General features: G+C 39.1%; 1 protein-coding gene across 1 annotated transcript in view; it reads left to right on the top strand.

Annotated features, from left to right (window-relative positions):
- Window positions 1-13,512, top strand: part of TMPRSS2 (transmembrane serine protease 2) — a 28,122-nt gene extending 14,610 nt beyond the window's left edge. Inside the window, exons 6-13 of the mRNA XM_056858232.1 lie at window positions 1,083-1,193; window positions 2,106-2,149; window positions 2,870-3,044; window positions 3,487-3,662; window positions 6,385-6,480; window positions 7,475-7,617; window positions 12,047-12,199; window positions 13,501-13,512. Coding sequence (XP_056714210.1) covers window positions 1,083-1,193; window positions 2,106-2,149; window positions 2,870-3,044; window positions 3,487-3,662; window positions 6,385-6,480; window positions 7,475-7,617; window positions 12,047-12,199; window positions 13,501-13,512 — 910 coding nt within the window. The remainder of the gene's footprint in view (window positions 1-1,082; window positions 1,194-2,105; window positions 2,150-2,869; window positions 3,045-3,486; window positions 3,663-6,384; window positions 6,481-7,474; window positions 7,618-12,046; window positions 12,200-13,500) is intronic.
- Window positions 13,513-13,830: the final 318 nt, after the last annotated feature.

Genomic DNA, 13,830 nt, shown 5'->3' with positions numbered 1-13,830 from the left:
GGACTAAAACATTTAAGCAGAGCTTCTCAAAGTATTTTTGGACTTAAACCTTCTTCCAAATAAGGTGTATATTTAAAACATCACTGTTTGATACACAGTTATTTTTTGGCATGCAGTACTGCATGTTTGAAACTCAGTGTATCAGGGTGAATGAATATTACATTATTTTAGTAAAAATTCCACACCCTTTTGTGGGGATCCTGATATAATCAGATCATTCTAAATATCTGGGAAATGTAAGTAGAATATGAAATACTCAAGCTTTGGTCTGCTGTACTAAAAAACAAACGGTTTAGGACTGGGAACCAAAACAGTTTTGTCTACCCACCTTTGGAGCCTATTGTGTTGTACTGGCACACTGAATTATCTCAAAGCCACCTCCTACTAGTACAGCAATATGGACATTAGTACATGGGCATTGGTACAAGCTGCTATATGCATTGGAACTGGGTGAATGAGGATGGGGATTAGATATCTGTGGCACTCTAAATGCTGCTGAGTTATGGGAAAGGCTCAGTATAAATATTTAAATAAGAAATTTCAATGAACATATAGTTGGGTTACATCAATATAGCTCTGCTTCCCTGAGAGGTGGTGACACCATGCTGTTTTCATCAGCATTGCAGTGACCATACAGAATGAATTAGGCATCATTTGCGGATTTGTCAGGGTGTGCTGTATCATGTTTCATCCAGGTGGTGGTGGAGGTGTTTTTGGATGGGGTATTTTTTTAAAATCAACTTTATTACATACAGAAAAATTACATACGTACATAAAATTGGGGGAAATAAAAAGAAAATCAATTGGGGGTATTTTCATGAATGTTAACCACCATGATTGCAGCAACATTTTTAGCACCGGACCTGAGCAGTGACTGTACAATAATGGTGGCAGAAGAAACAAAACTGGAAATCTATTACTGCAGGGGGTTTTTTTCAGCCATTGGGTGCTATTGTACAGGAGTCAGAGCTGGTGGGAAAGGAGCTGTACCTTGAGGAGGTTTTTTTCTGGCTAAAGCTGACTTTTGTGATAGAATAGGAAATAGCTGGTTTTTGACTTGTTTTCATTTTTGCCTTTTACAGGGACACATATTTCAACAGCAAGGCAACAAAACACACTTCTCCATTCACAAGCTTTATGAGGCTAAATACAAGTTCTGAGGATACAGACTTGTACAAGAAACTGTTTAACAGGTGATAATTCTATACCTCTGCTTGTGGCTCCTGGAATCATTATGGGCAAGCATGCGAGAGAAATGAATGTTAATGCTGTTTGATTAAAACAACAACTATAAAATACCTTTGCCCCTAAGGGTCTTTTGAGCTTATACTTAATGCAGCCTGTAAATTCCAAATGTATTTTTCTGCTAAGTCCTGTTAAGCACATGAAAGCACAGCAACCATTGTTCAGGCACTGGTTATAAATGTCAATACATCAGTGTACTCATGAAAGTACTTTGCTGTAACTTGGAGCTCTGATAAACCAGTCAAAATGTGAAGGATACTTCCCAAAACTCTTCTGCTTGGGTTTTTAATGTCACACCAAAATGGGAATTTCCTTCATACTTCTCAGATATTTTTAAAGAGTCAGTTTGTAGTCATTACCTGTAACAATAATTGTGTGCCTGTCTTTGCCCTGCCACCTGCCATGTTTAGTAGCATGAAGATATTCTTTTGCATTTCACCATTAGAACTGGGTAATATCTTCTCTGGTTCTGCTGACAACATAAGGATAGACATAAATGCAGATACACAGGGTGAATTATCATTCCCTTTACAATTATACTCAGCAGCATGGATGCCCTGCCAATGTGGCCTTGCTAATGATCCCATGCTGTTAGGTTATATGCATAAATAGTGCAACGATGTGCATGTGGGTGTTGCTTACATGATTGGCACTCTGCTGGGAGAGATTGTGCTGACTGTGTGGGAAAGATACACATTTTTCATCCTGGCTATGTAATTGCAATGTTTGCTTGCATACCCCTCTAGCATAGGATTGCATCACACTAAAATGGTTCCTACATTGCTAAGCTGGCCTGTGTGAGCAGGCTTACATAGTCACATATTGTTTAAATCTTATTCAACCTAATTTTTCTATTGCAGCAAGCAGTGTTCATCAGGAAATGTGGTCTCATTAAGATGCATAAGTAAGTGTTGCAATACTACTAAACTTATTTTGATTGATTTTTACTTATTCCCATAACTGAGAATATTATTTGTCAGCAGATGAATGTAAAAAATGAGGGAAATAGGGTATGATAAAATAACATTTGATGTCTGCTCTAATTCATTTTAAGATTCAAGGATCCATCCTTATAAATCCTGTGTAAAAGTTTGCTGTATAATATTACCACCATTATCTTCAATAAGTAGTATAATAATCTCTTCCACTAAACTGAGGATAATTTTTTCTGAGATTCTTTACACTTGTTTTTCTCTTGCTGAATTAATGTAGACAATGGTGCTCTAGATGTGGACCAAGGAGACCTTGGTCTTTGATTTCATCTGTCTTTGATTTCATTGGCAGGACTTGGTCAACCCTTTATCTCAAAGCTCAGCCTACTTAACCCAATTCACAGGGTGGTTCTAATTTAAGTTATACTACCTAATTTTCAGTCCAATATATATACTATGTTATGCTACCTAATATGTATACCTACCTAATGTATAGATATGGATACCTACCTAATATATATACCCCTAAGTTAAACTACCTAATTTTCATTCCAATATATATACTATTCTATATCCCCCCCACCAATATACTGGATGATAGTAATGAGACAGGCATAGATGTAGAAAGATGAATGTGCCCATAGCACCTTCTGATTCTGTTATAAATATTTTGCTTAATTGTGTTTTAACAGAATGTGGTTTTTCAAGTAAAAATCCAAATCCGCGGAACAGAATCGTGGGTGGAAATTTAGCTGCCCTTAAGGAATGGCCATGGCAAGTCAGCCTTCATGTCCAAAGAAATCACCTATGTGGTGGGTCCATTATCACTCCTGAATGGATTGTTACAGCAGCTCACTGTGTAGAGGGGTAAGTTCTGAGCAATTTCTGCCAACGGGTCTTTTAAATATATTAATAGCATTTCATAAAAATGTGCTCTTTGGAAAGTGGTATGTGTAGTTCAGTTAACTGTGAAAGGCATTTTAAAATTTCATTAGCTTATGAAAGTAGCTGTTCAGTTTTCGCACAGAGATATGAGTCATATGTACTACTTCCTTGCCATTAGACCTACTGAAATAGTGTGGAAGATGCCTGTGTAGAATGTTTGTAGTGCTTGCAGTTCCCTCTTTTAAAATGTTCTGAATGTATTTGCTGCCCTCTCTCCTCTATAGAGGGTCCTGGCATAAGTGGAATCACTCCTCAAAAGGATGCCAGAGCTTGGCATTAGGAGCTGATGCTGCAGTAACATATGAAATGCTGAAGAAGAAATACTGATCATTAACTTTATCTTTTCTTTTTTCTTTTTTGGTAGGTCATTCTCTCAGCCATCCTACTGGACAGCTTATGCTGGAATTCTGTTGCAGCACGAAATGCTTCGTCCGTTGGGACACAGAGTCGCCAAAATAATCTCTCATCCAAACTATGATTCAGAGTCTAAAAACAATGATGTTGCTCTCATGAAGTTGCAGTCTCCTCTGAGTTTTGGTGGTATGCGTTATATTTACCTTTTAAAAACACATATTTTGCCTTACTATTCTATGCAATCTCAAAGGCTATTAAGCAGAAAGGCGGGACAATATTTTAAACAAAATTATAACTACACTTAATCAGAATGAAATAATTAGGACTGACCCTTCTCTGCTGGTATTGATTAATACTGTCTAATGGCTGTAATGGTTTTTTACAATGGGGTCATCATAATAAGCGTATATTCTGTGGGATCTCCATTGGTTTGGATCATGTTGGAAAAGCTTGAGAAGCTACTGTCTTTTCACAGCAGCTCTGCTGTACCCAAAAAATCTTCAGCTGGGGGTCAGGATCCTGGTATACAGAATATTCCACAGCACAGGGAGTGCTAGCAAGGATCAAGAACTGGATGAAATTGCTCTCCCTTCCCTCTTCTGTCAGTACTGGAACAAGTAACGGAGCTTTCTGCCACCGAAAGGGGAAGGTGATTTCACCCTCACTTCTTTCTGCAGCCTTCTATGCTGTTATGCAATTTGTTTATCAGACTCCCCCAGCAGAGTGAAGTGTTTGACACCCTAAGAAAGACTAATAACATACTAGAGTCCCACTGCCTTTTGCCTTGCATTGACTATCTGTCCCTTATAGGTTCAGTCAGTGGATTTAAGTGATTTGATAGAAAACAGCTACTAGGATAATAGTGTTAGGGGGAATTGCTTTGTGTGTGTATACACTCAGTATGAATACTGCACAAGAAATTAGTATGTGTATGCAATGCAAATCACAGTTACAGAAAAAATGGTCACTACATAAGGGGGATCTGGAATGGTATAGTATAGCTCGATCTCACCAGATCTCTGTAGCTAAGCTGGCTCAGTACTTGGAAGGAAGACCTCCAAGGAAGACTGTGCAGAGGAAGGCAGTGGCAAACCACCCCTGCTTAATCACTTGGCTTGAAAACCCCACCAGGGGTTGCTATATGTCAGCTGCGAATTCACAGCACTTTACACACATATACTTAAAGAGCAATCCTGTGCAGGGTTAGTTCAGTCTCCCATTGAAGTAATTTGTTTTATGCACCATGATTGTAGCCTAGGTTTGCCTTGTTAGTGTTATAGACAGATTTACATTAGACCAAATTTTAAAAGGGTTGGGATTATGGGGATATACAATATTAGCTAGATAACAATTTTTTGTTCCTACATATGTATACCTAAAGAAATGGCAGTGAATGGTAGAAATGGTAGCAAAATGGGAATATATTCTTAACTTTTGCATGTATCCCTATTCTATGCAATCGTGGTCTCACTCAGGTCAGTCACACAACAGCCATGCAATTTGCAAACCACCAGAAACTGTAAATCTGATCTCTAAGAACAATACTAATGTATGCAAAGTAACTTCGGTGTTTATATAAACTCAAGAGAATCCACCCAAGCCAATGGTGGTTGGTGAAAATATTGTGGAAAGAGATCTGTCAGAAAAAATACCTTCTGTTGCAAGTTTTGTTTTGTCTTGCAGTCCTGATGGAAAAGGTTTTATGATCTCCTGACTCCCTTTCCTCCTAGTATGAACTGTTCTTAAAATCTCTGAACCAAGCAAACAGATATCAAACTAATAATGGCTAATATAGTCAAGTATTATTTCCAATGGGTTGCTATAACAACAAAAATGAATGGTTAATAAATTCATACCCCTACTTATGAATTACAGTTTGTGCTGTAAAAGCAAAGGCTGGTTTCTTTTTAGCTAGCTAGCTGAGCCTTCTAAATGAAACTAAATTTCGTTTGCAAAATTACCCCCATGATATCTTTCATAACTCAAAGATATACATATACTATCTATAAATATGGCTTATTACTTTGAACTCCCACAGCTACCTAGGAAGGTGGTGAGCTTCCCCTCACTGGCAGTCTTTAAGCAGAGGCTGGACACACACTTGTTAGGGATGCTCTAGGCTGATCCTGCATTGAGCAGGGGGTTGGGCTAGATGTCCTATATAGCCCCTTCCATCTCTATGATTCTAAGTTTGATACTACCTAAAAGGGCACTGCAACTTTAAGTTAAAAGCCATGCAACTTTCATATAATAAAATCACAATCTAGACATGGTGGGCAGCATCAACAAAACACTGCAGCATGGCACAAGAACAGTAGTGTAAAAAAACAAAGCAGTGTAACAATTAGATTTCAACAACCTAAAACCATAAAAATAAGTTACTGTTGAACGGTCTTGAGGGAAGGATTTACTGAGCTCCTTTTTCAAGGGGCAGGCCTGCCCTCTCTCTCTCTGAAAAGCCACAGTGATTGTCCAGCTTCTGAAGAAGGACCCTGCAGAGCACTGGAGATGCTGTTGGAAGGCAGCTTTGCCCCTCCTCCATGTGGAAGTGTTTTTCACTTGCTCTAGGAGTTGGTATACCTCACTATTAATGTGATAACATCATTCACATCTGCTCCATAAACATCTCTACTGTAAGCGGAATGCATTTTTTAAACTCATTTCCCTAAGCCGAATCCGCATTGAAGTATTTCCCTTCCTTTCCTTCTCATTGTTTTGTGTAGATAGGCAAAAGGTCTCACAAGTGTTTTTTTGTTCCAGGGCATCTACTAACAGTTCCCTTACTTTCTAGGGGTTAGTCACATCTGCATTTCTACTCAAGGTGCATAACTGGTGATAACAGTGAACTTTCTGTCTAATTCTGTATTCCTAAAGAGTTACTGATTAACAACGTGTTCTTGTTTCTCAGACTCTATAGGGCCAGTTTGTTTGCCCAACCCAGGAATGATGTTTGAGCCTGAACAGCAATGCTGGATATCTGGATGGGGAGCACAACGCCAAGGAGGTAAAACTGATTGCCCTCAAATCCAGGGTTTTGCTTTAACTGTGCATGGGTTAAATCAAACACTTCTGTGCATTTTAGGCCCCCAATGGGGCATGTTGCACAGTTTTAGTAGAGTTAAAATAGTTGACTTTGCTGCAGCGAATAAGCTGATATTTTCCGGTGGGTGATTTACTGGAACAAGGTAATCTTTAGCTAGTTACTCCTTTTTCCCAGCTTCATTGCTCACCAGCAAAAAATGAGCACATAAACACTGAGCATTTTAAAGTACTGTAGTTGCTTTAGGTTCTGTGGAGGAAAGGTGAGGTACAAATATTTTAAATACCTTTAAAATTCATACTTCCACTTATTGGTCAATCAAATGTGTTAACTACTTACAAGAGCAAGCCATAAAATAATAAAACAATTTAATACAAAATGTAAATATAAAGTAGCTATAAGACCTACATGAACATCCATGAGTTCTTTCCTAAATTGTTGGGCAGGGCACCAAAACAAGCTGACATGTATTACATTTATTGCAGTCATAGTAAAATCTCAATTTCATCAGTATAATCAATTTCCGTTGCCAGATTTAACAACTCTCCAAGTAGTTTCTTCCTTGGCAGTCATAGGTGAGGAACACAATACTGACAAGTTCTCTGTTCCAAGAGAATGAGGATTAGAGAGACATTTGTTAGAGATAAGGACAGGGAGATGTATGGGGCAGATGTATGTCTGTATTCTACCTGCCAGAGGCAGTACCACCAGGGATTTTTTGTATCACCCTTGGATGGGTATTATTTGAAACCACAAGGATCTAAACAAATAATGTACTGAATTCTTTTAAATAAAGCAAAACTTTCCATAAGGTGCTGCTATTTTATTTAAATATATTTGATATTTTTATATATGTTTTTCAGTTCCATTGCATGTGTGTAGACACTGTAGATGAGCACTTTAGCAGCTGGGATTTGAATGTACAGTATTACAGTATCCTTGTCTTTTTTAATTTTAGGGAGTACCTCAAAGGGACTCAATGCTGCATTTGTACATTTGATAGAATCCTCTCGATGTAATTCTAGATACGTTTATAATGGACGCATTCTGCCTGCTATGATTTGTGCTGGTTATCTAGACGGAAAAGTGGATTCTTGTCAGGTAGTATCTTTATTTTAGCTGTTGAGAATCAAACACTTTAAAGTTTTGGACTTATGAAACATTCAAGTGATCTTTAGTAGGGTGTGTGAAATTCATGGGGGGGATCTCCATCTCCCCCCCCCCCACTGCTGAGCTGGTCCGAGTCCAGGACCAACCACTCGCCTTGGAGCCCGACTGCAACAGTGGCGGTTTCTGGGAACCACTCCAAGCCTGGACTCCAGGACTTAGCTGCACCTGGACTCTAGGGCTTAGCTGCAGCTGCTGCCAGTCTCCACCACAGCTCCCAATCACTGCTGCAGAAGCAAAGTGTGTTGTCTGTGAATGGACTGATAATGCTTTTTAATTTAAATTTTTTACTTTAATTTTGGGAAACTTTAAACATTCAGATTTTTCTGCAAACCTGGGAAGTCCCCAAAGTTTGCAATATCTGTGTCACACAGATTTAGGTATCTGCATATGAGAGCACATGTCACTATTATGTAGATACTATCGTGATGTATTGTTGAAGGCTTTCATGGTCAGAGTTCATTGGTTCTCGTAGGTTATCCGGGCTGTGTAACCGTGGTCTTGGTATTTTCTTTCCTGATGTTTCGCCAGCAGCTGAGGCCGGCATCTTCAGAGGAGTAACACTGAAGGACAGTGTCTCTCAGTGTCAAGTGTGTAGGAATAGTAATATATAGTCAGAAAAGGGTTGGGTTTGAGCTGAATCATTGTCCTGCAAAAAGTAACAAAGGTAATGTGCTAACCATTGTCCTGTAAGTATCAAGATAATGTGCTAATGAGGGTGTGGTATGTTAATATGGAACCATTGTATCCTGAAGTGATCTGTTAATGACTATATATTACTCTTCCTACACACTTGACACTGAGAGACACTGTCCTTGCAATATTTTCCAAAAATTAAAAATGTCGATATTCCTTGGGTATCTTCTGACAGTGAGTCCTTCAGTAATGGCACCACCACTGAGAGCTCTACATTATGCCCTAATAGATGTTACATCACTCAAAGGTGGAATATTAAACACCTTCTCCTTACCTAAGCTTTTGAGTTGGATAGTGCAAATTGCGAGGAGAACTTGGTGCAAAGGACCAATTTTATTTGGAGATTTACATGTTAAAAAGTTTCTTTGATAAAGTAAGTAGACAGATAATGAATACAAAAGCAATAAAAAGGAAACACACACACACATACTTTTACTCCTCAAAGGAGACTTTTAGTTGCTTGGAGATTAATAGCTGCTCTTCTGTTGTTGACAAGCCATGTCTCTGGAGGCAATATAGGGCTTGGGTGAATGACTAAGCAGCCCTTGCACAGACCTCCCAGCACAAGTTGGGAAGAAGCACGTGAGTCAGATCATGCATCTGATCTGTGTTCCTGCCCTACTGTTGAATGGGGGTAGGGGGGCTGTGGGGGTGAAGCAAAGAAGAACTTGGGTGGGGGGAGAGAAGAAAAAGCTGCCTCTGCTGGAGTGGGCCATCTCCACAGGCTTTCAGGACTTTGGCTACTGAGCCTCTATGCCCCTGGGGGATTTGCATAAGAAATGGAAAAGGGAGCAAGGGGGGGTGGGAAATACGTGTTTATAAAATGTCATGTCACTGCACAGTGCTATGGACCGATTCAGAGACATGCTGCCTACTACAGAGCCAGAAGCCTCCACTTGATGTCATCAAAAGTCAGAAGACCCTGTATAGTCTACCAGAGGAGTTGCTTATTCATTAGTTCAAGGCTGTCCCACACAAAACCCATGGAGTTCAGGGTTAACATGTTACATTTTGGATCTTTCTGTACTTTTGGAATATTTGCTTATACATAATGAGATATCTCAGTGATGGGACCCAAGCCTAAACACAAAATTCATTTATGTACCTTATACACATAACCTGAAAGTAATTTTATACAATATTTTAAATAATTTTGTGCATGTGAGGCATCGTGGGGAACCTGCCATTGATGCAACTGGCCTGCACACATGCCGTTCTATTACCCTTTGTTGGTGCACTTTTTTTTTTTTTTTGAGTATTTTGGATATGGGATTGCCGAATAAGGGATACTCAACCTGTAATACTTACTCCGTTATTATTCAAGTGGCTACATTCTATTCTCCCCAACCCCAAAAAAGGACCTTGGTTTTTTGCGTCTTGCAGTAGTGAATAGTTTCTGGATGCTTTTGCTCTCCAAAAGGCTGTAGCTGCTCATTTGGAATGTATGAAATAAGACTCTTGTGGAACCTTAAAGTAAAATTTATTGTAGTATATATTTTGTTCACCAAAGCTTACTTCATCAGATGCTCTGGCTCATTAATGCTATTTGTTAAGTCCTTAAGGTATGCAAGACTTAAATGTTTTTACAGCAACAGACTAACACTGCTACCTCCCTGGAATTGTAAAGTGTCTCCCATTCTTCTATTTTTTATTGTATAAACTGCCAAAATCTTTTAACTTGGCAGAAACTACTGCATGCTTCACGTTACCATTACAGTAAAACCTTTGGCGAGTGATAAACTCAAGTAACAAATCTTGTACAAATGAGAACTCCCCATATCCCAGAGGAACTCTGGGAAAACTACTTGACCACCCTTTTACTTAACTTAAATGATATTGCTTAAACAGACAAAAGAACACAAGCTGCATTACTCTAATATAATCCCCAGAATTAACCCTTTTTACATTTTATTACTGCCCGCAAAAATTTAGCCACTAATAATGTTATTCTTTTATTGGTACCAAATAACAACCATTGAATTTAACTTTGCGGAGAGAGATAAAATTTATAAAGTAGGAGTTGCCCTAAATATTTTTGTCTCAGATCATCCCAATGACAACAGTACAGCAAAATATGTTCCAGGGTCTCTCTATGGCCACATACGCAGCTTTTATCTGATTAGGGAATGCATGCAAAGCATCCTTTGGTAACCCTAAACGGGAAGGCATTCAGCTTAGCCAACATAAACTCTCTTCTATATTGATATACCGTTAAATGAAAGACATGTTGTGGAATGGATTTAGACAGGGTTAAACCATAAGTAGCCACAGAGCAAACTCGCCATGCCCTCTCCTGCATACTACTAAAATCAAGAGATGTCACCCTAGATTTAATTTCATTCAGCTGAAATGCCTCATTAGGGTTAAAACCCAGCCACTGCAATCTGTTTGCTATGACTTTTTTCCAGGAGAATGATAAGGCTTATAAACCCCTCTTTACACATTTGTCTTATGGTGTAATAGAAAGACTGTTTGCCATGCAAGAGCCTCCAGGGATTTCTGGCCCAATTCTGCTCTAAGGGCTACCCTGGAAATACAGTTTGGCATCACTGGAATGAAATGGAGAAATTGCATTAGTGATTGATCAATGCCTTCATCAACCACATCCATCAAGAGTCCAATACAGCACAGTAATTGGGGAGTCACCTTGGCATGGAAAGCTATGGTGAAATTCAGATTTTTCCTATTATATCAGGATTTTCTTCCTGATCTTTTAAAATGGACCAAGATTGACCCTTTTGTGTCTTCTTGGACAGGGATAGTAGACAAAAAGACTTTCAAACTTACAGATTTCCTACCCAAGTTTTCCCTCAGACCTTCCTCTAGTAATGAACAAGATACTCACAGATTTAGAATGTAGGGATCATTGTGAATTATGTGGTGATGCCAAACGGAAATGTGCTCCCTTCTTCCTGGGGACAGATTACCCCATCTTTTCCAGTGCTTCCAGACTATCTAGAATTCCTAAGTATTCCAATCTTTCAAAATATTATCTTCTTGGCCAGACATAATGCCCTACCTCTCAACAAATTGTTTGGCCGATTCTTAGACATTCCAATTGATCAGAGAATCTGTCCATATGGAAAGGCATTTTTTATTCAGTTGTGATTTATATTCTTTAAGATCGTCTTTTATCATTCCGTTGATTTCACACTTTCCATTTTGTTCTCATGATTACCATTTAATTTATCTGCTGTCTGGTGAGGATAAGGCTGTTACATTATCTGTAGTTTATTACGTCAAAAGTTATAACCAAGTTATGCCTAAATGCTCATCTGCATACAGGTGCTCTTTTTGCACTGGAACTGGCTGAATCCACCATCCTGTGTCAGAATTCCTAAGATGCCCACAGGCTCAAAAAGGTTGGGGGGGGGGCTGCACTATACATAATAACAGATAAAGGCTTCAGGTGAGGTTGCCGCAGCAAAATGGGTTAGAGGGATCCTCTCAATCTGCAGGTCTTGCTAACTGGTAGGTATGTCTTTTGACCCAAGGTTAGGGCCATCTGCTATAGCTGTACTATGCACTAAACTTTGAGAGATGGATTTTATTTGATAACCATCTTAGTTATAGCTACAATTGAAAGGTTTGTTTGATGTCAATTGTTATTTTTGTAAAATTGAATGAGAAAGTCACAATAAACTTATTGCTTGTGTTTTTATTTTAGGGTGACAGTGGTGGTCCATTGGTAACTGAGAAACATGACCTTTGGTGGTTAGTGGGTGACACGAGTTGGGGAACAGGCTGTGCCAGTGTCAATAAACCTGGAGTTTATGGTAATATGACTCAGTTCGCCGACTGGATTTACAGAAATATGCAGGTAACTTTTTATTGTGAAATAAGTTTTGATAGCAGTTTCTGAACTTGGGTTTACTTGGCCGTTGTCGAAGATAATATTTGCTGCAGTAGCTTCAAATTGCTCAATAGGTTGATGGTCAAGATGATTTGCAGGAGGGACCTTGCCGCTTTGTTGTTTATCTAAGCTACTCTGAATAACAAAGGAGAAATGCAGGGTTTACAGGCTCATGGCAACTTAGCTTACAGACAAGAAAGCTGAGAGTTGCATTGGTGGTTTTGCCTCGCAGCTTGTATTCCTTGATAGCTGCTGGCGGCTCACTTTTTTGGATATTCTGCAGTAAGATGGAAGCCCTAGAACTGTGACAGACTGTACAGTTTCATGTGGGTGGGAATATTGTGGCCCATCTGACATTCCACCTCTTCCTTTCAATGGCTGATAGAGTGCCAGCATCATGTTAACCCCAAAGGGCATCCCAAGCTTGCTGCATCAAAGAAAACTGGGAAAGGCTAGGTGACCTAGGCACTTTTCAGAACTTTCTGGCATTCCCAGCAATGTTTGTTCATCTTCCTCCAACCCTGTTGCTCAGGTTGCTTCATCCCTTCTTCATTCATGTGTATGCGGGGAAGATAATTATTTCCTAGAATATATTCAGACTTCTAAGGACTGGCACAACCTTTTTAATTTTTTCGCCTGGAGAAGTTAATAGATGTTAGCTGCAGAAGTGATACTGTGTGGGGTGATACTGGGGAAGGGAGCCAAGAGGATTATGGGAGGGAGTAACCGATCCCCACCCCTAAATAAGTTCTATCTTCTGGATGGTGGTGGTGGGGAACAGGAAGAAAGACAGTTCATGAGGTGCATTGCCACTTTCTTTACATCCCCAAAAGTAACAGAGGTCTGTTACTTTTGCTTCTCCTGGCATGATGAAGATTAATATGATTTAATGGATCAGGTTATTATTTGAGGTTGATTACATGATCAAGATACAGAGCTGGTTATTTTGAAAAAGTTCCTATGTATGTGGATGAATAATTACAAAGTTTTTCACTTCTTTGCTCTTGCTGCTGCCTTTACTTAGTGACAGGTCACCATGTTCCAGCAGCTTATAGTTCCGTAAAACAAATGACATTCCTGCATTTTTTAACATAGTTAAGTATCCAGGGGGAGAAAGAGAAGCCATTTGTTGATGGTTATTTGCTTCTGCTTTGATTCCACCCGGAATACTAAAAATGTTCACATGGCTTCAATGGTTACACAGTTAACTGATTATATAAGTGGTCTTGGACAGGGGGTGCTGAAACTGTTTTGTGTTTTCTTAACAGGCAAACAGATGATGGTGGTGTTCTGTCCTGCATCCCTTCCGTGGAATGAACGATCTTTTCCATTAATGGCAGATCTTTGTAATTCATTTTAATAAGTACCTTTTAAAAAGAATTCTAGTCCTCAGGTTTGCAAACTGATAGCATTTGCACTGACATCCAGCCTATTAAAGGTTTAATGGAAACTTCTCTTTTTAATGTGGTGCCTCAGATGGCTAACAGTCTGTGAATCAAACTAATTATTGAACTTTCCTTCATTTCAGAGGATCACCAGTCAGGTTTTTTTTAAATCCCAAACTATAATAACCACTTTTGTAAATTGTAAATTGCAGT

Source organism: Euleptes europaea, chromosome 12 (assembly GCF_029931775.1).
Source record: "Euleptes europaea isolate rEulEur1 chromosome 12, rEulEur1.hap1, whole genome shotgun sequence".
Classification (NCBI taxonomy): domain Eukaryota; kingdom Metazoa; phylum Chordata; class Lepidosauria; order Squamata; family Sphaerodactylidae; genus Euleptes; species Euleptes europaea.
The sequence above is the reverse complement of the archived record's forward strand: the minus strand, read 5'-3'. Positions and strand labels throughout refer to the sequence as shown.